Source organism: Tyto alba, unplaced genomic scaffold (assembly GCF_018691265.1).
Source record: "Tyto alba isolate M040663 unplaced genomic scaffold, T.alba_DEE_v4.0 Super-Scaffold_39, whole genome shotgun sequence".
NCBI lineage: Eukaryota > Metazoa > Chordata > Aves > Strigiformes > Tytonidae > Tyto > Tyto alba.
In genome coordinates this window covers 1240028-1264046 of record NW_024881314.1, presented here as the reverse complement: position 1 = coordinate 1264046, position 24019 = coordinate 1240028, and the positions used below count along the sequence as shown (strand labels likewise).

At 64.8% G+C, this 24019-nt stretch overlaps 3 protein-coding genes across 10 annotated transcripts; 2 read left to right on the top strand and 1 right to left on the bottom strand.

Moving 5' to 3' along the window:
- Nucleotides 1–4: 4 nt before the first annotated feature.
- On the top strand, nt 5–6549 carry TEPSIN (TEPSIN adaptor related protein complex 4 accessory protein). 5 transcript variants are annotated; one of them, XM_042802740.1, is made up of 13 exons: nt 5–397; nt 1914–1986; nt 2189–2215; nt 2349–2442; nt 2627–2694; nt 2828–2906; nt 3285–3356; nt 3907–4113; nt 4223–4397; nt 4679–4792; nt 4989–5067; nt 5204–5338; nt 5594–6549. In XM_042802740.1, the coding sequence occupies exons 2-13, from the start codon at nt 1942–1944 to the stop codon at nt 6083–6085; spliced, it is 1587 nt and encodes a 528-aa protein (XP_042658674.1). In that variant the 5' UTR covers nt 5–397; nt 1914–1941; the 3' UTR covers nt 6086–6549. The 5 variants fall into 5 exon arrangements, with proteins under 5 accessions (XP_042658674.1, XP_042658670.1, XP_042658671.1 ...); XM_042802736.1 differs by lacking the exon at nt 5–397 and adding an exon at nt 1388–1535 and having other exon boundaries at nt 2124–2215; XM_042802737.1 differs by lacking the exon at nt 5–397 and adding an exon at nt 1441–1535.
- NDUFAF8 (NADH:ubiquinone oxidoreductase complex assembly factor 8) lies at nt 574–1174 on the bottom strand. Its single transcript, XM_042802741.1, has 3 exons — nt 969–1174; nt 756–866; nt 574–653 (listed from the first exon to the last, which is right to left on the bottom strand). The coding sequence occupies exons 1-3, from the start codon at nt 1074–1076 to the stop codon at nt 633–635; spliced, it is 240 nt and encodes a 79-aa protein (XP_042658675.1). The 5' UTR covers nt 1077–1174; the 3' UTR covers nt 574–632.
- Nucleotides 6550–7060: 511 nt separating the features above from the next.
- CEP131 (centrosomal protein 131) lies at nt 7061–22900 on the top strand. Of its 4 annotated transcripts, none has more exons than XM_042802734.1 (27): nt 7061–7095; nt 8026–8224; nt 8784–8869; nt 9615–9729; nt 10154–10263; nt 10795–10908; nt 11015–11164; nt 11549–11666; nt 12475–12591; nt 13596–13764; nt 13909–14009; nt 14138–14320; nt 14673–14864; nt 15027–15164; nt 15694–15819; nt 15920–16036; nt 17348–17377; nt 18552–18654; nt 18995–19196; nt 19476–19583; nt 19719–19836; nt 20028–20102; nt 20190–20332; nt 20648–20825; nt 20911–21107; nt 22462–22522; nt 22619–22900. In XM_042802734.1, the coding sequence occupies exons 2-27, from the start codon at nt 8048–8050 to the stop codon at nt 22691–22693; spliced, it is 3303 nt and encodes a 1100-aa protein (XP_042658668.1). In that variant the 5' UTR covers nt 7061–7095; nt 8026–8047; the 3' UTR covers nt 22694–22900. The 4 variants fall into 4 exon arrangements, with proteins under 4 accessions (XP_042658668.1, XP_042658669.1, XP_032851609.2 ...); XM_042802735.1 differs by lacking the exon at nt 7061–7095 and adding an exon at nt 7200–7455; XM_032995718.2 differs by lacking the exon at nt 7061–7095 and having other exon boundaries at nt 7518–8224.
- Nucleotides 22901–24019: the final 1119 nt, after the last annotated feature.

The window sequence follows — 24019 nt, the reverse complement described above, 5'->3', positions numbered from 1 at the left end:
CTGCTGGGGAAGAGGAGGGGAGGCTGCGATCCTCCCGCTGCCCTCGCACACGGGGCCAGGCGTGGGGAGGAAAACGTCTTAATTTGATATTCAGGGGATCAAGCAGCTGCAGCAGAGCTGCTGCCGGAGCGGGAGCCTTCAGCAGCGGGGCTGCCGTCCCGAAGCGTCCGGCTCTTTCCCGAGGTCCCGGTGTCCTGTCTCGCCTCTGCTGGAGCCTGCGCGGAACTCGGCACCGCGGGGCCGCGGTTCCTGCCGCCGTCGGAGGGAATTTTGCTGTCGGGTGAAAATAAGAGCTGGGAAACGGGTCTGGATGTGAGAAACGGGTGTGAATGCGGGAAATGGGTCTGCACGCGGGACTGCGGTTGCAGAGAGGAGGAAAAGGCTCTGAGAAGCGTAGGTTGGTTGCGGGTAAGGGGGGGGGGGGCGGATTTCGGTCTCCGCGACCCCCCCAGGGCAGCTTTGAGCCTCCAGCAGCCCCCGGAGCCTGGCAGCGACCAGCGACCCGAGCTCTGCTAGATGCCTCCTGCCCCGCCTCGCCCTTTATCCTGCAATTTAAGGACAAAGTGGGTCGGGTTGGACGTTTTTTTTTTTTTTTTAATTTTTCCAAAGCGTCTTCAGGTGGGTGCGCGGGGTCACTTCGCCGTCGCTTTCGCCTGCAAAGAACCGGGGGGGGGGGGAGCTCAGGCCGGGGTGAGGCCCCGGGGGCCGGGGTGGCCGCTCAGCCCCCCGCCCCGTCCCCCCCTCCCGGGACTCACCGCCCGGGCGAAGCATTCCCGCAGCGCCCGGAACTCCTCCAGGCAGTCGTCCCGCCGCAGCTCCGCCGGCCCGGCCGCCGCCGCCGCCACGCACCGCCCGTAGGCAGCCGCCTGCGGGGAACGATACGGAGCGGGAGGGGAGCGCCGGGGCCGCGGGATGTGGCCCGGCCCGGCCCCGGTTCCACCCCCCCCCCCCCCCCCCCGGGCCCCCACCTGCTCCCCGCAACCCGCCAGCAGCTCGGGGAAGCGCCGCAGCCGCGCTCGCGTCCGTAGCCACACGCCCCGGCCGGACATCGCTGGGCGCCGCCATGACGGGACCATCGCGATTGGCCGCCCGGGCCGCCCGTCAAATGGCGCTGCGCCCTCCCGTTGGGAGACTGCGGGTGCCCGCCCCCCTAGGGCTCGGAGATCGGTGGCGCGGAACGCCTATCATAGCGAACCGGCTCTGTGATTGGGTGGTGGGGGAAGGTCGTCCCCCGTCGGCCTGCCGAAGGCGTGGATTGGTTGCAGTCGGCGCCCACCTCCCGAGCCCCTATTGATTGGCGGAGATGCCGGCTGTTTACTTCCCTTTCGCCGCCGGCGTCAGCCTTGGCGGCCACTTCCGCTAGGAGCCCCGCCTCCTCTCGCCGATGACTGGTCGAGCGGCCTCATTCCTCACTCTCATTGGTGTGTTGCGCCTTCCGGGGGGCGGAGCCACGACGCCGTTTGCGGGCCGGGCAGAGCCGGTGCCGGAGTGTCATGGCGGCGCCGCTGAGAGACCGGTTGAGTTTCCTGAGCCGGGTACGCGCCGGGAGTGGGGGTGTGTGTGGGATTGGGGGGGGGGTGTGTGTGTGGGGGCGCTGCCTGAGGGTGTGACGTCACTCCGCCCCCCGTGATGTCACCGCCGCCCCTTCCCACCTTCCGCGCTGTCGGAGCCCGGAGCTCCTCGGCCTTGCCACGGCCTCCCGGGCCCTGGCCTTCCACGCTGACGTCATAGGCGTGACATCACGTATTGCGAGGGCTGTGATGTCAGTGCAGCGGTACGGTCCTGGCGGGGGGGGGGGGGGGGGGGGGGGGGCGGCTCTACATTGGTCTTACCCGGGATCGGGCCCGGCCCCTCTCACGCCAGCCTTCCTCCTCCTCCTCCTCCTCCTCCTCCTCCTCCTCCTCCTCCTCCAGCTGCCGGTGCTGCTGAGGGGCACGGCGGATGACGACGTCCCCTGCCCTGGGTACCTGTTTGAGGAGATCGCCAGTATCCTTCCGGGGGTGCCAGGGGACCACGGGGCTGGGCAGGGGCAGCCGGGGGTCCCGCTGGGGCTGGGGGCTGGGGGGGGGGGGGCTGTGGTCCCAGTTGTGGGGGGCAGCAGGATCCCTAACCCCCCGCCCCAGAGATCTCCCACGAGTCGCCCGGCAGCAGCCAGTGCCTGCTGGAATATCTCCTCAACCGGCTGCAGAGCAACTCCTGCCGTGTCAAGCTGAAGGTAAATCGGGGGGTGGCTGCTGCTGGGCTCCCCCCCACCCACTGAGGAGCCCCCGGGGGCCACGGTGATGGGCTGGGGGCTGTCAGGGCCACCACAGCTTGGCCTCCTCACCCCCGAGCTCCCGCATCCGCAGGTGCTGAAGATTCTGGTGCACACTTGCGCCCAGGGCTCCCCTCACTTCGTCCTGCAGCTGAAGAGAAACGCCTGCTTCATCCGGGAGGCAGCAGGTAATGGGGTGAGGAACGGGGGGGCAATGGGGAGCGGTGCTGAAGAGCCCAGTTTGGCTGGGGGGGGCGGAGGCTGTGAGCCCAGGGCTGCTCCACAGACTGAGCACTGGCAGGGGCTGGGGTCCTGCCCCATCCTGCCTGGAAGCTGAGCGTCCCCCAGCCCTCCCAACCTCGTGCCTTGCAGCATTCACCGGCCCCCCAGATCCCCTCCACGGCAACAGCTTGAACCAGAAGGTCCGGGTGGCTGCGCAGGTGAGTGCCTGCACTGAGCAGAGTGCTCGGGCCCTGCCCGGGCTGGTGGGGCAGCTCTGCCTCCCAGCCACCCACCTCGGGGCCCGGCCGGGCGCTCCCCAGCTCTCTGCCCACACCCCGTCTCTCCCGGCAGGATTTGGCCGGCCTTATCTTTTCGGATGCGCCGCTGCCCCAGCCTGCCACGCTGCCTGCCCGCCCCGTGCCTCCCGCGGGTGAGTGCGGGTCCCCCATGGCCCTGTCACCTCCTGTGGGCCGTGCTGGGAGCACTGGGATGGTCCCTTCGGCTGGAGCCGTGGCTGTGCAGAGGGTCTGCTGGCCGTGGAGGGGGGGGCTGTTTGGGGTGAGGGCAGGGTGCGGTGGTGCCTGGCACCTTCCTCTGCCCCGCTGCAGGCCCTGGCACTGCTCTCTGGGTTTGTCCTGGCTTGGGGGACTGTGGGGTGCTGTGTCAGAGGGAAAAACATGCCTGGGGGAGCAGCGGGACGCCCCGGCTGCCCCAGGCTCTCCCCTGTGCTTGCAAGGGGGAGGAACAGCAGCGGAGGGAGACCCCGGATGCCTGTGCTTCCTCTGAACGTGCCTTCTGCCTCCCCCAGGCATGGGCTCCAGCCCCAGCCCCTGCGGCTCCCTGCAAGGATTTGGCTTCAGCAGTGAGAAAAGCGGCTCCGGTAAGTCCTCAGCTGTGGCCTTGCCCGGTGCTGCCCCTCACCCCGCGTCGGTCCCCTGCCCGGTACTGTCCAGCCGCGGGGGTCCTGCCTGGGATTAGACCAGGCTCCCAGCATTCAGACACACCAAACCTGGCTGCTGGCTCCCACAGTGGATGTTTCTCTCTGTAGAGTGGGTGTTTCTGGGTGGCTCAGAGCAGAGAGCTTTTGTTTTGTGCAGCCCTCCCCTTTCCTGAGCCGTCTGGACGGGTGCTGGGGCTGCCGGTGTGGCTCTGGGGCTGGCAGCAGGGGGTTCTGCCGGGTCCTTCCCTGCTGGGATGTGTGACAGGGACATGGGGTTTGGCTTGTACCCTGTCCCCATAGCTCCTGGGATTTCCTCACCCGCCTTTGTCCACCCAGAAATCTGGGCTGTGCCTGGAACCCGGCTGCCAGGGCCGCTCCTCCCTGCTGGCAGGTCCACGCTGTCCCTTCACGACACCCTGCAGGGCGGTGGGTTCCTGGGGGGCTGGGCGGGGCTCCCCCAGAAATGCCTGGCACCCTGGCCTTTCCCCAGCTTCGACGGGGGAAGCTCTGCTCAGCACCATCCAGCGAGCGGCCGAAGCAGTGGCCCACGCCGTGCTCCCCTCCCCGGAGGGGCCCCGGCCTCATCGCCGGGAGCTCCACGAAGACGCCTACGAGCCCGTGAGAGCCCCCTCGCCCCCCAGGAGCGCGGCGGGGGCTCTGAAGCCACCAGCACCCACCGCAGCGCACAGCACCCGAGGTGGGCCCCCCCCAGCCGCTGCTGGGGGGCCTGGCAGAGCTCCCCAGGAGGTTCTGGGGTTGGTTTAGGGGAGGGGGGGTCAGCACCTCCGCCGTTGCTGTCTCTGCAGTGAGGCACCAGCCGGGGCTGGCCGGGGGCGGCTGGGAGGAGGCGGACAGCGGGCACAGCTCCCAGGACTCCTCGCAGGGGAACGGCGAGTTGAGCCGCACCTCGGACTCCTGCAGCAAATCGGGCAGCGACAGCCACTCCGGGGCCAGCCGGGAGCTGAGCCACGCGGCCGAGAGGTGAGGACGGGGCCGTGGGGAGCTCCCCTTCCCCTGGGAGCTTCTGAGGTGCTTCCCTCATCTCCAGGAACGGTGCCCTCGTTTTCCACACCTTTAATTTGAGTCCCTTGGCACTGCCGGGCTGAATCCCTCCTGGCATGTTTGGCCTCCCAGAACGGGCCGCCCGTGGGTGGGCAGAGCCACGGGCAGGGGAGAGCTGATGGGGGGGGGACCCCCTGCCCGCAGGAGGGTGGTGGGGTCTGTGCTGGGACCCGTCCTCACCAAGGCATCTCCCCGAGCAGGGTGGATGCTGACAGCCTGGGCGACTGCGTGCGGGAGGTGAGCCTGGTGTCGGCGCTGACCCGCGGTGCCAGGGTCTTCCTCACCAGGGAGGAAGCACAGCACTTCGTCAAGGAGTAAGTGCCTGAGGCGAGCGCTCCCGGGGACCGTGGGCTTCGAGGGGGCCAGCCTGAGCCCTTCTCACCCCTCCTGGCTGCCTTGGCCTGGATCTCCAGGGTTGAAACGCTGCCGGGCGGGAGGGCTGCCCGCTCCCGGCCGGTTCCTGGGGCGGTGGGAGCCGCGTGCGGCCGTAACCCCCTTCCCCTCGGCCAGGTGCGGGCTGCTGAACTGCGAGGTGGTGCTGGAGCTGCTCGGCCGGGCGCTGGAGGATCCCAGCGACAGCGTCCGCATGGTGAGCGCGGGGCAATCCCGGTGCTGGTGGGCACGGATGGGGTGGAGGGACAGGGGGAAGAAGCGCCGCCCAGCCGGGGCCTTTCGGTGTCCGTTTGTCTTTCCTGCCCGGCTCAGCCGCTCTCACCTCCCCGCAGAGGTCCATGTGCGCCATCTCCTCCCTCATGTGCTCCGACCTGCTCTCCCTGGACCAGATCTTTGCCGTGACTCGCCAGCACCTGCAGCAGCTCAGCCAAGGCAGCCCCGGCCCCGTCGCCAACCGAGCAACGAAGGTGAATTCTGGGGTGGCCCTGTGCCCTCTCCCTGTGCCCATCCTCGGGGACATGGAGTGTGTCCGTGTGTGTCCCAGAGGGGTGGGAATTGTCCGTCTCCCCAGGAGCCTGGCGGGTGTGATGCTCCCTCCCTGGGAGGCAAAGCCCTGGGCGGGGGCACCGGGGCTGTTCCCCAACACTGGGAAAAGGCGTTGGGGCCGGGCCCCCTTCCCCACCCCGCTCTCACTCCTGCCCGTCCCCCTCTTCTCCTCCCAGATCCTGCGGCAGTTTGAGGCTCTTTGCCGAGGCCAGCCCCCCCCAAAGAGCGCACCCCTGGACTCGGACCCCTCCGCCCTCACCGCGGGCTCAGCCCCGTGTGCCGGGGACCTGCTGACCGACATCCCCCCGCTGACAGGCGAGAGCATCCTCACCCCCCTGAGCCCAGCCCCGCTCCCCCCGGCCGCGCCGGCGCGGGGCGAGGAGGAAGGGGTGGAAGCGGAGACCCCCGAGCAGCCGGGTGCCGCAGTGCCAGCCTGTCCCTGCGAGCCGGAGGTGACGAGCCGGCTGGCCGGGGACACGGTGGTCACCGCTGTGCCCTCCCACAGCCTGTCCCTCTTCGCCGGCATGGAGCTGGTGGCCCGTCCCGGCGCGGTGCTCTGCCCGGACTCTCCGCCGGCAGAGCCACGGACACGGTCCGGGCCTGAGGACAGACAAATGGACGCAGAGGGCAGCCGGCAGCCGTCGGCCTTCGCCTTTCTCAACATGTAGCTGCTGTCGGGCTCCCCGGGGTGGGGGCTGCAGGGGGCTTTGCCCCCACCCCACCCCCCCCCGAGGGGCCTGTTGTGCCACGGCTCCCCGTGGGCAGCTTGGTGGGGACGGGGACCCCACAGCACCCCGGGGAAAAACAAAAGGGATGAGGGGCGGGGGGCTGCCGAGGGGACGCGGGGTGTGAAATGACCGCGGCGGCCAGGGCTGTGATAAGATTATAATGTCCCTCTCCTTGTTTTTTTGGTTTTTTTTTTTTTTTTTTTTTTTTTTGGCCAAAAGTCCCCCATTTCCCGGGGCTGGTTGCTGCTGCCCCTCGTGGGGCCGGGCTGCGCGGGGGAACCGGGGCGGAGCTGGCGGGGGCACGGCCGTGGGGTGCTCCTGGGTGCCCTCCAGCCTTGGCAGGAGAAGGTGCCGGCCCGGGGGGGCCGGGACCCACCAATAAACCCCACGCGCGGGTCTGGGAATTTCTGACTTCTTCCTGCGCCATTGCTGGGACTTGACCCACAGCTCCCACTGCCCCACGGCACCCATTGCCCTACGGTCCAAGCCCCGCCCCATCCCCAAGCCCCGCCCCTTCCCCCTTAGCCACGCCCCTCGCCTCTTCCCTATGGCTAGTTCCTCTCTAGGCCCCGCCTCAGCCCCCCGTTCTCCAGCAGGCCACGCCCCATTTCCCCACCCACCCTCAACAGGCCACGCCCACCCGCAGACCAAATTTAACACTCGCCCCTCCCTCTTCATCAGGCCACGCCCACTCCACACAAAATTCATGAGATCCCGTCCCTCCTCGCTACGCCACGCCCACACAGACACCAAATCCAGCAGGCCTCGTCCCTCTCCCCCTCCCTCCGCAACAGGCCACGCCCACTCAACGCACGATCTCTACCAGGTCCCGCCCCTCGCCCCGCCCTCTTCCCACCCCCCCGCTCTTCTCCCCGCCCCTTCCCTCCCTTCCGATTGGTCGCCGCCTGGCCCCGCCCAACGGCCGGGGCGGGGCGGTGCGCGCGGCGGCGGTAGGTTGCGCGGGAGCGAGCGCGGGGTCGGCCCCGGAGCGGGGGGGGGGGGGGGGAACCGGAGGGGGGTCCGGGGCCTTGTAACGGCCCCCGGGGCGCTGGGGGGGGGCGGGCGGCAGCGTGGGACGATGGGCGCCGGGGTGCGGGTCCCCCTCACCCTCCTCGGGGCCCCTCTCACCCTCCTCGGGGCCCCTCTCGCTGCTTGGAGCCCCTCGCGCGTCGGTCCTGGGGGTCCTGAGCCCCGTTTTCCCCGGGGGCTTCCCTCGAGGGCCTTTTGTTTGCCCCGGTCTCCGGCGGAGCCCCGCGAGGGGCCGAAACCAGAACCGGCGGCGCGTTCGGGGATGGTTTGGGTAGCGGGAGGTGAAGAAATAAAGCGACGTCGGCGGCGGGGGGGGGGGGGGGGCGGGGCGGTGTGTGCGAAGGGGTGAAGCGGGGGCCGGGGCTGGGAAGGGGCTCGGCCCCCCCCGGCCCCCGCAGAGGGGGCACGGCTGCTCTGAACGGGGAGTGCTGGGTGGGGGAAGGATTCCTCTGGAGCTGCCCCAGGCTGGGCGCTGGGTGAGCCGAGCCCCCGGCCTCAGCAGAAGGGGCTGCTCTGCGCTCGCAGGATCCTTTACTAAATCCCTGCGGAGAGGAGCGGGGTTTTTCTCAGCTGCCTTAGCTGCCCCCTGGCCTCGGAGCGAGCGTCCCGGCCCCTAAACGGGGCAGCAGGACACGGGATGGCCGGGGCGTTAGGTCAAAGCAGCAAGGAGAGAGCTGCGGGTGCGCGGAGCTCACGTGGAGCCTCTCCAGGCCTCGTGCTCAGGGTTATTTGGCAAGTGGAAATACCAACCCGGTTTGAAAACGGTTACGGCTCTGCGTGCCGGCGTTTGGTGGGAGCGGAGCGTGCGGCTACAAAACGCCCTCGCCTCCCCGCCTGCTCTCCGCTCCCAGGGCCCCTTCTCTCTGCTCGAGGATGAAGAGCACCCGCGGCAGCTCCTCCTTCCAGGGCGCCGGTTCTGGCAGCGTGGATCTGAGCCTCACCGGCCTCCCGGCGCCGGTCTCGCGGCGCCCCGGCAGCGCCTCTCCCGCCAAGCACGTGGCACGCTCCGTCTCGGTCACCGCCGACGGCAAACCCAAGAGGAACGCTCCGGTGAGTCCTGGGCAGGAGAGCTCCTTTCCTTGCCCTTCACCTCCCTGCGCTGACTTCCTTCTGGAAACTCCCGAGTTCCCGGTATCTTCTGCTGGATGCTGCGGTGTTTTCAGGCCCGGCCTGCTCCTTGCTAAGCACCCTCCGTTCCTGCTGGGGTCAGCAGGAGCTGGGGATTCAGTTTCTCACTGAGTGGGGGTTTCTGTGAGTGTTTTTTTTTCAGCCCAGGTGCTTACAGGGCTCTGATAAGACCTAGAAGCAGAGAGTCTCTGTGCTCTTTGCTGAGTAATCCCTGCTGCCTTGGCAGTCTTCCTCCGCGCTCGTTCCTAGGGCAGGTAACGAGCACAAGCCCTTCTCAGCTGGGGAGCTCACACAAACGAAAGCGTTTCTGCTGGCTCAGCAGCAGCGCCAGCAGCCCGAGAGGGATTGAGGTGTCACTACACTCTGCCTCAGGGAGAGCTTGGCAGCCGTGGAGATGTGGGACACATCCGCGGTGGAGGGGGGGAGCCTGCCCCTGCTGCTTCTTAACACTGCTGCTGAATTTAACTCTCTCCTCCCGCAGGAAGATGCGGGATCCCGGGCGATGAACAACCTCCGGAGGTCCAACAGCACCACGCAGGTTAACCAGCGGGTGAACAGCTCGCGCAGGTACAGCTCCAGCCTGTCCGTCTGTCCCGGGGAGGGGACTGTGTGAAACCCCACCCGTCTGTCTGACCTCTCTTGTCCTCTGAGGGAACCAGAGCCTTTCAAAAACCCGCATTAAGCTCTGTCAGACACATCGGCAGTTATAACCCGGCCTTGGAAAGCCAAGGAGTGGGGTCTTGTTGGCTTTTTTTTTTAAATTTTTTTTCAGAGGGAAGGTCACTTAATTAGGGTTTGGGGAAAGAGAGTGTATTTCTGTGTCTGGGAAACTTCTGTCACAGAAGGCGCGCAATCTAATTTCAAGGGAGAGGGCCATTCAATCCTAGCAGCCCCTCAGGGACCCTGTGGACCGTAGCTGGGCTGTTAGGAGATGAAGAGTTCTCCTTCTGTCTCCCGTGACCTCCTGGCGCTGTCTCTGAATCGTGATTTTTTTTCCGTTCTCTCGTTGCCCTGTGCCCATCCCTAATATATTCCATCTCCGCACGTCACGCTGAAATCTAAAGCCCTGTGTGAAAGCGAATCGTGCCTAGATTTCGTGGCTGCGTGATGTTTCCCCGTCCCTCTCCTCCTCCGCGTCGTGGCGGCAGGCGATAGGTGTGCCGGGGCTCCGAGCTGTGCGCGCTCTGACCGCAGGGCAGGGCAGGGCGCGAACCCTGCTGCCGCTGTCCCGTTGCCGTTGGTCCGCGCGCGATGTTGACTCCAGCACGCGTGTTGTCTCCTCTCCTCTGCCTTCCCTGGGTCCGGGTTAAAGCTCAGAGCAGACGGGAGACTTCCTCACCTTCTTGGAGAGCGGTTCTGGGGGAAGAAAGAAACTGGCGAGTCTGAGCAAAACCTCCCCAGAAAAGAAAACCACGTGGAACATCTTGGTGAGGACGGGGACGTCCTGGGGCGGGTGGGCTGTCAGCTCTGCCTGCCTGAGGAGTTGGTTGTGTTTGGTGGAGGAGTGGGAGGGTTTCCCGAGACCCGAGGGCGGGGTGGTACAGCTCAGCTGTGACGGCCAGGCTGGTCCCTCCTCAGCCCGCGGTCAAAGCTGGCACGGTTTGGGTGGCCAACGTGCTCGGCCGGTCCTCTAGCCCGCGCTGGCCTTACCTCTGGCCCAGGGCTTTTGGCCCACCACCTCCACACTCCTGGCTTCTGGTGGAGGCGGGCGGAGGCGCCGGCAAAGCCTCGAGGCTGCCGTGCTGTGGAACAGAGATTTCTGGCGTAGGGGGGGAGAAACTGGCTCGTGAAGGAAGAGGGTGGTGTTCGAGGCCGTGGGTTTGGCGCTTACGCCTGCTGCCTCCGTGGCAGGACGATCAGCCGCGAGCGTTCCCGGGCCCCCGCGGCGTCGAGCCGCCGGCGGGCATGAGGAGGAAAGAAGCCACCGTGCTCCTGGCAGCCAACTTCACCGCCAACAACAGGTAGGAGAGGAGGTGCTGAAGCGGAGCCGGGCTGGTGTCGGGAGGAATTCTGCTGAGAAAACACCCGGGCAGAGGAGGGGGTGCTGGTGCTCTGCCTTTGCCAGGGCGCGGGGGTCAAGCATGGGGCAGACCCACGTCGGCGTGCCGGGCTGGCTGGGCAGGACACGTTCGGAAGCCGCGCGGGAGCTTGATGGATGCGTTGGGGAGGCCGCTCTTGCTTTAGGAAAGGGAACGGGTAAAACTCGAACCCTTCAGGGCCAGGAGAGGCTTGCGCCGAGGCTGCGTGTAGAACAACCTGAAGAGCAGGCTGTTAGGTCTGCTCGGGCTGCGTCTGTCTGTCTGTCTGCGCGTCAGCGAGCAGCCGGCCCTGCAGAGCGGGCGAGTCGCTTGTGAGGCCTCGCCTGCCCCTCCTCACCTTGGGAGATGTCGCGGGTGGGTTGAGGGTTGGGATGCAGGGAGTGCCCGGCGTTGGGGTGGGCTGCCCCCTTCGCATCCAGCAAGCCCTAACGCCTCGTCTTCTCTCCACAAAAGGAGCAACAAAGGCGCGATGGGCAACTGTGTCACCACCATGGTGCACAACAACTACTCCACCGCTGAGAAGGGCCCTGTGCCCAAAAGCTCCAACCAGGCACCCAGCTCCCTCAAGTAAGCGTGGTGAGGTCCTGGCTTGGGGGCTGGACCCCGTGTCTGTGTGCGGATTTGACACAGGACGGGGCCAGGCGGAGCAAAAGATCTTCATCCTCTTCCTTAGCAACGTTGTCAAAGCGACCTCAAATGAGGACAGTGAAAGCAGCAGCTTCGTGAAGTCTCAAAAGAACTTTTCCAGCAACAACATCATGACCCGCAACAACAACAGCAGCCTGCCCCGGAGGAAGGAGGTGACGGAGGAGGAGGCGGAGAGGTGAGGCAGAGCCGGTGCGTGGTGGCGGGCGGCAGGAGAGCGGTGCCAGGCGGAGGGGTGAGCTCCAGGGGAGCTGGTACTGGTTTGTTCTTGCCTTGTGGGGCTCCAGATTCGGGAAGGGGCCCCCCCCCCCCTTTAGTGCACCCGCAGAGGCTGATTTTCCCCTCCTTGTGACTCGGCTCTGCCCGTTGAGCCCTCCTTATCGAAGGCACAGGCGTTCCTCCCCACCCTAAATGTCAGACCGGGAAAAGGCCTCGCTGTTTTGGGGTGTGAGGGGACAGAAGTCCCGGTGCCGTGGGCGAGCAGCCTGCCGCAGCAGGACGGGGTGATGCCACCCAGCTGACGGGGCCCCCGGGGCCGCGCTGACCCTCCCTCTCCCTGCAGGTTCATCCAGAGGGTGAACTTGGCCGCCGTCACCATCCAGCGCTGGTACCGACGCCACTCGCAACGGCACAGGGCGGCGGCGGCGGCTCTGGGGCGCTTGCTGGCTTCCAAACGGGAGGTCAGTCCCCTCCGCTGAATTGTAGCTCAGACCCTGCTGACACCCCTGTCCCGCTCGCCTCGCTGGCGGGGGAGTTTGTGTCCCTTTAGTCACCAAACCCTCCAACCGAGACCTGGGCTCTCGGAGGGGAGGGGGCTTTGGTTTTGCATCTAGCCGGCCCCTCGCGGTCCAGAGAGCCCGGGGAGGGCCCCGTCCCTGCGGAGATGTGCTGGCACCGTAGTGGGGAGCCCCCGGGGGAGTTCAGGCTGGGAGCTCAACCCCCCCCACCACCCCCCCCCCCGGGCTCAGCGCTGCACAGCTCTGGTCTACCAGCCCCCCTTCAGCTGTGAGCAGGGAGATGCTTGGCAGCAGCAGCACAAATCCTGCTGAATTCTTATTGTCTCGGACACGCCGGTGGCCGGAGGAGGGCTACCCTGTCTCAACTCATCGCAGCGAATCAGTAACGACTTGTCTCTTTAGAGAGCGACGAGTCATCCGCAGCTATTTGTGTTTCTTTGTGTTTAATTATTTATCCCAATAACAAAAAGTACCGTAGCTCTTGCATGTGAGAGTCTATTTTTAAGCCTTGTCTCCTCGGTGGTTTCAGACCCAGATGACTAATAATTGCATTCAGTATCTAAAGAAAATAAGCTGCTCTAAAGTGGAGCTTTTCTGAGGGCTCTCTACCTGCAGGGAGGGGAGGACTGGGGGGATGGAAAGCCTGGATATGGGGTGACCTCAGATGTGGTGTGCCCTTCCCCACTTCTCTGCTGCGGGTGGTGGGTGCTGGAGAGCTCTCAGTAACATCTTTGACCCTCCTGTCTGGAAGGAAAGGCAGCAGCAGATGGAGGAAGGGAATATCCTGGATTTGCGTGAGAGGAAGGACGAGGAACGCCAGAAGATCCGAGAGGAGAAGGCACGCCTGGCCAGACGCGCTGCCATCCAGGTAGGGACAAGGCAAGGGCGTTGTGGCCTGCGTGAGCCCAGTTTGTTGGCATCTTCTTGTGAGGCAGCGAGAGGGCCTCTGCTCTGCATCTCTAGGGGCTTTGCACGGAGCAGAATTAGAGCCAGCCGTGGAAATGGAGTGCTCCCTGCGGAGACGGAGGTGCCACAGAGCGGTTTCCCGTCGTGCGCCTGCCAAGCCTTGGCAGCTCATGCGGAGCCTGCGAAGACAATGCGGGTTTCCATCTAGTTTTTGGGGAAAAGGGTGACCACGTTGAAACAGCTGCAGCTCCCCGGAGTGGCCGAGGACAGAAATGCCCTGGGAAAGGGAGGGGAGGACCCCCCTCAGGAGCGGGGTCCCTCCGGGGTGGGCCGAGCACGGCGCTCTGCCTGCTGGCGGGAAGCACCTCGCCGTCCTCACCCTGTTCTGGCAGCCCCGTTTGCAGCAGGGGCACAGACCGGAGGGGGGGGCTGGCACAGACTGCGGAGAGTTGCATGTTGGCTTGCAGTACAGCTGAGGATTTTTTTCTTAAAACCCCAGTTTCTCTTTGCCCTAAATGGAATCATGTTTCATTGGGGTGTGTGTGTGGGGGGGGAGGTGTTGGGGGAGACGCAGCAGTGAGCAGCTGGAGGACGGCGGAATGCTGCAAGAGCCTTGCAAACATGTGTTGGGCCTTAAGTGACTTCCCCAAACTCGGCTGGGGCAGCCCCTTGTGGTGCTTGGCCCTCGGGATTCGGCAAAGGACGTGGCTCAGGGGCGTGTGAGCAGAGATGGCAACCACCAGCAAGACCCTGGCCACCACCTCCCCTCTGCTCAGAGTATCCAAGAGTGGGGCCGCTGTTCCTGCGCCTCCCCTTCCTCTAGAGTTGTCCTTGTTAACCCTTCAGCAGCAAACGTGCGGGTTGTTGCTGCCTCCCGGGCCCTTGCTAGCACTTCAAGCAGTGCAGGTATGTGTCAAAGCACACCCTGCGCTGGGCAGGAGGCTGATGACTTGTCTGTCCCTCCAGGAACTGCACCAGAAAAGGGCCCAAAAGGCTTTGGACGCAAAGCACTTGGCAGAAGAAGAGCTTGCGCTGGTGAAGGAGAGCAGAAGGGTAGCAAAGAAGAAATCTGCCAAACCTGCTTCTGCGAGGAACGTCAGTCCAGCCAGCAGCGTCACCAAAGCCAATAATGCTGGTGAGTCCCTTCTGCGGGTCTCTGGTGCTTTTGGAGCAGGGTGAGACGTGGGGGAAGGAGGATGGAGGAGCGGTTCTCACTCTGGGAAGCTGCTTCGGAGAGTTGGGTTGTTGCAAGTGCCTGAGAACACTCTGGTTCCTGCAGAGGCCAATTTCCCCTCGGTAGCTGCAGAGCCAGAAGAAAGTGGCCTTGCAGACCTTGGCTCCGTGCCCTCACGGGACCCCGGGGCAGAGGACAAGCTGCAGGTGGGTCTGGCTTTGCCTCGTGGGGCTCCTGGCACCAGTTCTTCTGCCGGGGGTGGCTTTGGAGCCTTTGATTTCTGGGGAGATGCGGCAAACTCTTTTACTGCAAGGTGCATCGTCGTCTCCCTTAGGACGTGAGCTCCAGAGAGACGGGGGGTGAGGATCTGGAGACAGTGGTGACTGCTGTCAGCAGGGCTCAGTCCAAGGTCACGCTCAACGAGCTGCTGGACACGCTCAGGCTGTTGGAGGAAGAGCCAGAGCTGCTGCCCCCGCCGAAGCTCTTCAAGAAGGACAGATATGCCTGGATAGACGGGGTAAGCAGAGGGCCCTGGTTGCATCCACCCCCAGGCAGCGACGGCTGCCTGGTGAGAGCGGGTTCCCCCGGGGGACTGGCTTCTCCCAGCGCTTACTGGGTGCTGGGGGGGGGGGGTGTGTGAGAAATGCAGTGGGTTCACTGCTGAGGAAAGGCAGGAGGGGGGAGTTTGGTGCAGCCAGGGCTCGGGAGTCTGCAAGGACGAGCAAAACCACGTGAGGGCTGTGGCGGGAGTGGCGTTAGCACAGAGGTTAAGGCTGGTTACTGGGGTACAGTGATGGAGAAGAACCAGCACCTCCTCTTCTCCCGAGCCTTCCCCTGGGTGCTCATTCACAGCTGTGTCTGCCCAGCAGGAGCCCAGCTCCAATTCCCTGACTGCTGATAACCTGGAGAAGTTTGGGAAGCTGAACCATTCCCCGGGGGACCCAGAGGATGGGGCCCTGCTCTCGGAGGCCAAGCTCCAAAGCATCATCAGCTTCCTGGATGAGATGGAGAAGGCGGAACAGGAGAGGCCCAGGTCGGCCGCCTCGGCCACGCAGCGGGAGGTGAGCGCTGAAGCGAGAGCCCGTCTGTATTGGAGAGGTGGTGCAAGACCCCGGTGGGAAGGGCCTCCCGTCTCCTTGTCCTGGTTCCAGGTGGTCCCCACCACCTTTTAATCGTTTTTTGGGTTTGATTGTGTTGTTTTTTTTTTTTTGGCACTGTGGCAGGGTCTCCTCTCGGAAGAGGAGCTGGCTCACTTGGAGCAGGCGTCGGCTGTTGCCACGGAGGTCACAAGCTCCATCATGAGGCTGAAGCTGGAAGTGGAGGAGAAGAAGCGAGCCATCAGCCTGCTGCAGACGGCCCTGGTGTGTGAGCCAGATGCGTTTGCTTGCTGGGGAATGAAGGCCAAGAGCCCTCAGCCCGTGTTTTCCCCGGGGCGATGGCTTTGAAGCACAAGATCAGGGCTCTGTGAATAGGGCTTCCCATCTGTCCCCAGCAAAGCACCGGAGCTAGTGAGGAGCCAGCAGGCCCGAGGGCATGCCGCAGCCCCAGGCGCTGTTAGTGTGGACTTTTCTCCGATATTTCCTTGCTGCCCACCCTGATTTGAAAACCTTCCTCAGACTCCCCTCTCTGGTGCCTGACTAGTCCAGACGCCCTCGGTCAGGACCTGGGCTGAACTCTTCCCGTGTCCCAGGGGGGTTTGGGCATTTTTGCTGACAGCAGGGTAGGAGGTGAGTCCCTGTGAGCCTCAGGGACTTTGATTTAGCTCCGTTCCGACTTGTTCTGGCCTGACAGTGCCTTCCAGGTCTGGTGGTTCTCTCCTGTACACATGCTGGGGCTGGTGTAACTTCTCCCTCTAACGTCTTGTGGCTATTTCTCCTCTGCATCCAAAAGGCTCAGCAGAGGGAACTGACTGACCGGCACGTCAAACAGACCGAGAAGGAGCTTGGCCACCAGCTCAGGCTGCAGAGGGAACAGTACGAGGCAGCTATCCAGAGGCATCTGGCCTTCATCGACCAGGTAATCTCTCATCCCAACTCGGACTGGTGCTTCTGAAGCCAGAAGCTGAGGTGGCTCTACCCTGCCTGGCTGCCTGATGCCTCTTCTTTACCCTGCCCAGCTCATTGATGATAAGAAGGTGCTGAGTGAGAAGTGTGAGGCTGTGGTGGCGGAGCTCAAACAAGTGGACCAGAAGTACGGCAAGAAGATCACACAGATGCAGGAGCAGCACGAGCTGGTGAGGGGATAGGGAAGGTGGCGGGGACAGGGAGAGGAGATGTTGGCTGGTTTTGCTCAGATGGGGCCTCTGCCCAGAGCAGCACGGTCTCTCTCACCTGGGTGGTGGTTCTGGGGAGCCCTTCTCCGTGCACAGAAAGTCCGTGTCACCCGCGGAGCTTTGCCCTGGCTCCCCGAGAGGCTGCTGTCCTTGCTGCCCAAAGCCAGATGCGTGGGACCCACCAAGAGACAGTGCCAGGTCCCAGGGGCTCTGCTCGGAAGGACCCTGCCCACGCATCCTGCTGTGGACAGAGCTCTCCTCTGGCTGGGGGTGTCCGGGGGACCTCGCTTTGGCGGAGGTGAAAGCGGGCGCTGGCCCAAACCCGATGCCACAGAGGAATTTGTACGTGTGGCCGTACCCTCCGGAGCTGGGTGACTTCCCAGCCCCCTTTGCAGGAGCGGCGTTGCTCTCCAAGCTAAATAAGATTATAAAGGAACGCGGGGCGGATGAACAACAGTAACAGACCTCGCGGGGTTTCTCTGGGCTGTGGGCCTGACCAGCACCCAAACACACGGGCGCCCGAACAAACTGGCCGGCAGCTTCCCTCGGGGGCGCGCAGAGAGCTCCCCGTCCCGGCTCGCCCTGCTCCCCCCTGGCCGTGCAGCTCAGGGCTCTGGAGCGGGGCTCGGGCTCGGAGCCCGTTCAGACAGACACCCTCAGGCAAACGAAGCGAAGGCTCGCTCTGCCTTTTACTGTTTCAGCCCGCTTTTTGAGCCTGTCTGAGAGGACGAAGCCAGCGCAGTGCTGCTGTGCTGGGTGCTTGGAGGGGCCCCTTCCCGCGGAGGGACGGGGCTGGTTTTGCTGCCGCAGCCTGTGCGGGGCAGAGGAGGTGCCTCCGTTACCCCTCGCTCCCCGCTCGCAGCAGTGGGAATGGCCCAGGAGCCCGTCTCTGCCCTGTGCCCCCTTCGTTGTCCCTGTTGCCAGCTCTGCTGTACAGCTCCTCGCTTCCTCTGCATGGTGGGGGGACGGTTGGCCCCCCGGGGTGGGGTGGGGGGGGGGTCCCCCTGGTCACCAGAGCGGGCTCCCCACCACGTGGCACGCTCCCTGGCAGGGCTGGCTCTGCCCTTGCCCCGGAGCTGCGATCTGCAAATCTGCAAACTGCCCATTTGCGCCTCCCCCCCCCGGCTCCCGTGGGACCCCGACACCCCCCCAGCCCTGCCCGTGGCTCTCGCCTGCACACGGCTGTTTGCTTTTTGCCTTTCTCCCCTCCCATCTCCCCTGCGACTCTGCCATTCCCCTTCTCTCTCCATCCCCTCCTTTCTTTCTCCCCAGGTCTGGCGCACTTTGGGCCCCTTTTGCGAGGTAAATGTGGTCTTTGCTCTTTTTTTTTTTTTTTGTGCCTTGCCCTTCTGCTCTCGCGCCCTGACCTGCTCCAGCTCCGTGGGTGCCTGCGGGCAGCCGGGCTGGGCTGGGATCTTCCCCATCTGCAGCAGGGTCAGCCCCGTGAAGGAGCCCCCTCATCCCACCTCCCCAGGCCACACTCTCAGCTGCTGCCTTCAGGCTGTCCCTGTCTTTCCATGCTGATTTTCCTGTTTTTTTTGTTTTATTTTTCCGCCCCCCCTTCCTAAGAGCAAGTCCCAAGCTGTGCGGGCAGCCCCCTGCTATTTCCCGCTCCTCTCCGCACAGTGGCCAGGTAACGAGCTCCTGGCCACCCACTCGTCCTCTGGAGCTGTGACATGTCCCACGTGTCCTGCACGTGGGCATCATCTGCCCACGCTGAAACGAAGCCGTTTCTGGCCGGGCTGGGCTTTCCATCACCCAGTGCCTTTCATCACCAGAAACCCCAGCACAGAAGTACACGGTCAGGTGCTTTGACTGGTTTTTCCCGACAGGATTGCTGGGGAAGAGCTCCCCGGGCAACAGAGTCTGGGTGTTTCTCTGGCTTTTTTTGCTGGGGAGGAGGGCCGAGGAGGTACAGCGCAGTCAGAGGAGGAAGGGAGAGCAGCAGCTCTGCTTGGGCTCTGCAGCCTCCGAGTCTTCAAGAGTTTTGGGATGCTGCAGGAGCTCAGTCTGCGGTAGTACCACAGTGTTGGGAGCTGTGCCTGTCTGCCCTCCTGCCGGAGGGTCTTCCATGCCAGGGGGAGGGAAGGCTGGAGGAGAAAGCGTCTTCACACACCACCCTGCATCTGCTGACAGATGGGCTGCCCTGCACGCAAGGGCTGCCAGCAGCCCCAGATTCCCCTCCGCGCTCCGTAGGTGTTCTCGTGGCTAAGCCAGGCGAGCGCTTTCCCAAGGGTTTTGCTCTTTTCCCTTGTGCTCAGGGTCCGCGGGGCGGCAGCCCCATCCCGTGAGAGGGAGGAGAAGGCACTGGGAGAGTGTACGGCTGCTTTGGACTGGGGGGAACACGCCTGGTTGGGGCTGTGCGAGCTGTCTGTGCGCAGCTCAGGCCGTCTGCTCTTTCCTTCTCGACAGCCGGGCTAACGGGGGTTTTCTCCCCTAGCTTGTTCCTCAATCTGTCCCGTTTGCTTCCAAACAGGAGATCAAGAAACTGAAGGAACTGATGAGCGCAACAGAGAAAATCAGGCGGGAGAAATGGATTGATGAGAAAACCAAAAAGATCAAAGAAATCACCGTGAAAGGTACAGGCACGGTCCCTGGGCGGTGGCTGGAGTCGGGTCAGTGCGGGGGTCACATCCGTACCGGTCCAGGAGATGGGCCGTGGCTGCGGAACCTGCTGCCAGCCCGGGGAGGAGCTGCGCAGCGTGGGCAGCCTCTGCTCCCTGTGTTTGGTAGAGACAGATGCTAGAGGGCGAGAAAACCCTTGTGTGCTCACCCCCCCCCCCCCCCCGTTTCTTCCCAGCCCCTTTGCTGAGTTGATGTTTGCAGCCTCCTTGCCAGCTGGCCGAGGCCAAGGGCCACCGGCCGTTGGGGTCTGTCAGCCCTGAGGCTGAGTGGTAACTGCCCTTCCCTCTGCCCCAGGGCTGGAGCCGGAGATCCAGAAGCTCATCGCCAAGCACAGGCAGGACATCAGGAAGCTGAAGATGCTGCACGAGGCCGAGCTGCTGCAGTCGGACGAGCGGGCCGCCCAGCGCTACGGCCGGCAAGCGGAGGAGCTGCGGGGCCTGCTGGAGCAGGAGAAGGAGGAGCAGAGCCAGCGGGAGAGGGAGCGGGCCCGGCAGCGGTACGTGGGGGGGGGCTCAACGTCGATTTGGGGCTCACAGCACGGGGGGTGGTGTCCAGCACCCATGTGCCGGTGGGTTCCCAATACTTGCAGCCGTTAGTATCCACGGGGAGCAGCCCCTTTCTCTCCGCCAGCCTGCGGTGGGAGATGCTGGTGAGCCGGGGGCGTCCTCCAGCCTCGGACCCAGCCCCTGGTCAGCCGTGGACGGGATGGGGCAGGGTGGGGAGGCAGGGGAATGCCCGAAATGGGGCACGTCCCCGAGGCCGTCGTGCCCCGCAGGTGCGAGCAGCAGCTGGAGCAGGAGGAGCAGGCGCTGCAGCAGCAGCGGCGCCGGCTCTACGCCGAGGTGGCCGAGGAGAAGGAGCGGCTCAGCCAGCAAGCAGCCAGGTGAGAGGGCTAGCAGCAGGGCCTGCGCAGCGGCCAAGGGCTTGGAGGTAGCCGTGGGGCTCTGGTGGGAAGAAGGCTGGCGCTCGAGGGGGCGGCGAGGCCGGGCGTTGGGAGCCGCGGTCTGTGTGCGGGCAGGCAGAGAGCGGAGGTGGAGGAGCTGCGGCGGCAGCTGGAGGCGAGCAGCTCGGCCGTCACCAGGGCGCTGAAGGAGGAGTACGCGAAGGAGAAGGAGGAGCAGGAGAAGCGGCATCAGGTCCGTTTTTTTTTCCCCTCGCCTCCGGGCCCTGGATCGCTGTCCTTGGGTGTGAGCAGTCCAGCCGCGGCTGCGCCGACACGTGCTGGCGCTGCTGAGCCCCCCTACCCCAACTGGGGTGGTGCTGGGGGGCTGCTCCCAGCTGGCGTGGGGCGCTGGAGCTGAGCGGTTGCTTTCCTGTCTCTCCCCAGGCAGAAGTGAAGGTGCTGAAGGACCGGCTGGAGATGGAGAAGCAGGCCTGGGAGGCGAGCTACGTGAAGAAGGAGGTAACAGCAAGGGCTGCCCTTCTCCAAAGGTGCCACCCTCGTTGCTGCGAGGGGGATGGAGGCAACGTTTGCCATCTCTGTCCCCAGGAAGCCTGGCTGCTCTCCCGGGAACGGGAGCTGCGGGAGGAGGTGAGGAAGGAGAGAGACAAAGAGATTGAGTTGGTGATCCAGCGCCTGGAGGCCGACATGTCCTCAGCCAAGGAGGAGTGCGAGAGGGCGGCAGAGAACAGGTAGCGGGGAGAGGGAGGAGGGAGCCTGCGAGTCCCAGCTCCTCACGGGCTGGTCCCCTTCCCCCGAGCCCTGCGCATCTCTCCAGCGAGCTCTGGATGCTGCAGCTTGCAGGTGTGAGCAGCGTTTAGTGCAGGAAGGAGCTGCTGGCGGGGGCGAAGTTTACCTCTTGCTGAGGAAGCAGCCTCGGATCTGCCCTGGGGCAGATCCCCCCCCCCTCTTCTCCTTGCTGCTGTGTCGGGGTCCCTCCTGCAGCACGAAGGTGGTCAGGGATGGTCCCGGGCTGAGCCAGACTGCCTGTCCTTTCCTCCTGTTAGGATTAAGAGGATCCGAGACAAGTACGAAGTAGAGCTCCAGGAGCTGGAGAGGTCTGAGCGGAAGCTGCAGGAGCGCTGCAACGAGCTGAAGGGCCGGCTGGCAGAGCTGGAAGGGGAGAGCATTCGTCTGCAGGGCCTGCTGAAGCACAAGGAGCAGGAGGTGGAGGAGATCCAGAAGGTGAGTGCTCCGTGCCCTGCTCTGTGCCCTGCCCGGCTCTGTCCCCCTGTCAGTGCTTTAACGTCCCCTCCCTGCCCTCCTGCAGGTGAGGGACCAGCTGGCCCAGGAGCGGAGCAGCCTGGCAGAAGTGATCCGGCAGGAGTTTGCTGACAGGCTGGTGGGGACAGAGGAGGAGAACAAGCGGCTAAAGGCAGAGGTGGCGGAGATGAGAGCCCGGCAGCGCCTGGAGCTGGACAGGGTGGTGCGGGAGAAGGACAAAGAGCTGGAGGAACTTCACAGGAGGTGAGGCTGCCCGGGCTGGGCTCACTGCCGGGGGCTGCGGGTGCAGAGCTGGCCCCGGGGTGCATTGCAAGAGGGTGTCGGCAGTGCTGCATCCTCGGGCGCAGCTTCTAGTCCTGTCAGGGCAAAACGGGCAGCAGAGGCTCACCCCAGCTGGCTGCCTGCTCAGCCACCGCCAATCCTCCGGCCCTTGCGACTGCTAGCCTGCTCTGTGTCATCCTGTCCCCAGGGTTGCTCCCTTGCCTGCCCGGCAGGCAGCTGGAGCAATGTGAGGGCTCCTGCCAGGAGAGGCCAGTGGTGCACAGCTCCGTCTGCGGCTGCTCCCTGGCAGGAGCACTGCGAGCCAGCCGGGCTCACCGTCTGGTGGCTCTGCCCTGCGTGTGCTGCACGATACCTGCGATTGCAGCCACGGCATCTTGCTCTGCAGATTTGCCCCTTCAGAGGGGCCAGGAAACCCGTTTCCCCCCTTCTCTGAGCGCAAGGGGGAGGGAGAAACCTGCTGCTGGGGGGCTCGGCGGGCCGCTGCGCAGCCGCAGAGTTTGGGGGGGCAGCTGTGACATCGCCAAAACATGTCGGGCTGCAGGGAACAGGGGCTGTGCCGTGGGGCTCGGCTCCATCCTGCGCTCGGTGGGGAAGACGGGTGCTGGGAGCTGGGCTCGGCGTCAGGCAGCGATGTCGGGCTTCCTCCTCCCTCCGGTCTGCCCGCGGGGGAGGCATTTTGCAAGTAAAAGGAAAACGGGAAGGGGAAGCTCGTGGTTTCCTGCGGGAGCTCTTTCTGCGTGGGGCAGAGCGTGGCGCTCACGGCTGCGGCGTGGGGCAGAGCCGTCCCTCCTACCTGTGTCTGTGACGAGAGGCTGCTCTACGAGCACCTGGAGCTCGCTGGCTTCCCCGGATCCTACGAGCGAGAGCCAGGCTCGTACTTGAGTATGAGATAATGAGGATCCCCTTCCCGCTTCCGTCCCTCGCGCGCAGCCTGGTGAAGGTTGAAAGGGATAAAGTCTGGTGCTCCGAGAGCCGCGGGGCAGCGTCCAGCCCTGAGGGAGCAACCGTGGGCCTGAGGAATGAGAAGGAACTTAAAATCCCCCTCCCTCTGGCCCTGTTAATTAAGTCTTGTGAAGCTTATGACCCCTTCTTCCTATAGATGACTCGATCCAAACTACGTAACGCTCACCAAGGGAATAAAGGCGCTTCTGGTGTGTCGTGGCACCCGGAGCCGCTGCTCTTTGGCTTGCGGTGGGGGGGAGAGGGGTTGTGCCTCCCCCCCCCCCCCCCGCCCTCCAAATCACCCTCCTGGGGCGCGGGGCCAGCCCGGTGTTTGGGGCTGGGGTCCTCAGCCTCTCTGCGTCCGTCTGCTCAGGGTGAAGACGGCGGTCGTGCGGAAGGAGGAGAGCGTGAGCAGCCTTCGGAAGCAGTACGAAGTGAGTGAGGGGTGGGCAGTCATCCCCCCCCCCCCCAGACCCGCGGCTCTGCCCGGGGGACGCCCCCAGCTCTCCCTCTCGTGTGCTCTGTTGCAGGCGGCCGTGCAGAGAGCCGACCGCCTCGAAGCCCTCCTGGAGCAACAGCGCAAGCAGCTGCTGGTCGCCAAATGACCACCCCGGGGGGCACCCCCTGGACCCACACGCCGGGGGGAGCAGACACCCGTGTGCGTGGGGCTGGGATCAGGCTCTCCCTTCCCTCCCTCTACCCTCATTTTTTTTTACAGCCTCGGCCCAGTGCTGCGGCCGTGAGCTCTGCCGGGGCAGCCTCGGGGTGTTCGGTGGTTGTGTTTTAACAGTAAATCTGCGCTGGTTTCTACAGCCGCTTGTGTTCGATCTGCATCCCCTGGGGGGCGTGGGGGGGCTCTGCCCCACTGCCAGCCACAAATTTTTTCTCGGCTGGTGCGTTTGTCCTTCCCCGTGTGTATCAGTGCCAGGGTGGGAGCTCCTTTTCCTCGTGGTGTGAGCAAGCGGCCGGGCGTTCCTGAGACCTTCCCTAGGGTGGGATGTCGGGGACCTGCGGGTCACAGTGGGAGATTCTGAGGAGATTTTGAGGTCGGGGGTTGGGATGAGCCCTCCCCAATCCCACCGTCCGGTGAGGGATGGGCGGATGGGGGAGCTATCGCCCGGCAGCCTCAGCCACTCTGATGGGGCCTGGCTCTGCTCCTTCAAAAACAAAATATCCAGGATGCTGCAGGGAGGCACGGCCAGGGCAGGACGTGATCCCGCAGCCTCTGCTACCTGCAAATCTCTCTGCGGCCCGTGACAGCGACGGGAAATGCCTGGGCCAGGCCGGCGGCATCTGTTTCCTCTGGACCGGGAGCGTGCGACCGCTCCTCTACAGCCTTTTCCCTCCGAGGAGGCCGGGGCTCGGCGCGGGGGGTGAGCAGATGTTTGCTCATCAGAGTCCCAGTGGGTTTCCCGTCCGTCCTGCCAGCCCCCGTGCGCTCGGATGGGCAGCGTAGGGCGGGCTGGGGGCCTCCTTCCACCCCATGGCAGCGCTGCCGGAGCCCCCCCCCTTCCTCCTGGGGAGAAGTGGCCGGGGAGTCCCCGGGGCGAGGCGCAGAGGAACCCTTTGTCACCCCAGAAAGCTGCAGAGGAGCTCGGCTGCTTCCCGGCGCTGGCATTTTGTCCTGGAGAGGGCTCCCTGCTGCAGCTTCTTTGGGGGGGACACGCGGTCCCAAGGCCCCTGGGGGATGCTCCTTGCCCCTGCCCATGCTTTGGCTCCGGGGGTCAACTGGCTGTGGCAGAGCGTGGCCGGGTCCTGCGCGGCTCCTTTTTCCCCTCGGGGCTGGTTGCCCGCTGGCCCCTCGCTGAGCTTTTCCCCTTCTCAGCCGCCCGAAGGAGCCGGGGAGGAGCAGGCGCCCCGTTTTGCCGGGAAAGGCTGGGCACCGTGCTTGTTTTCGCTGCTGTTGCTTTTCTAACGACCGTTTCCTGAGC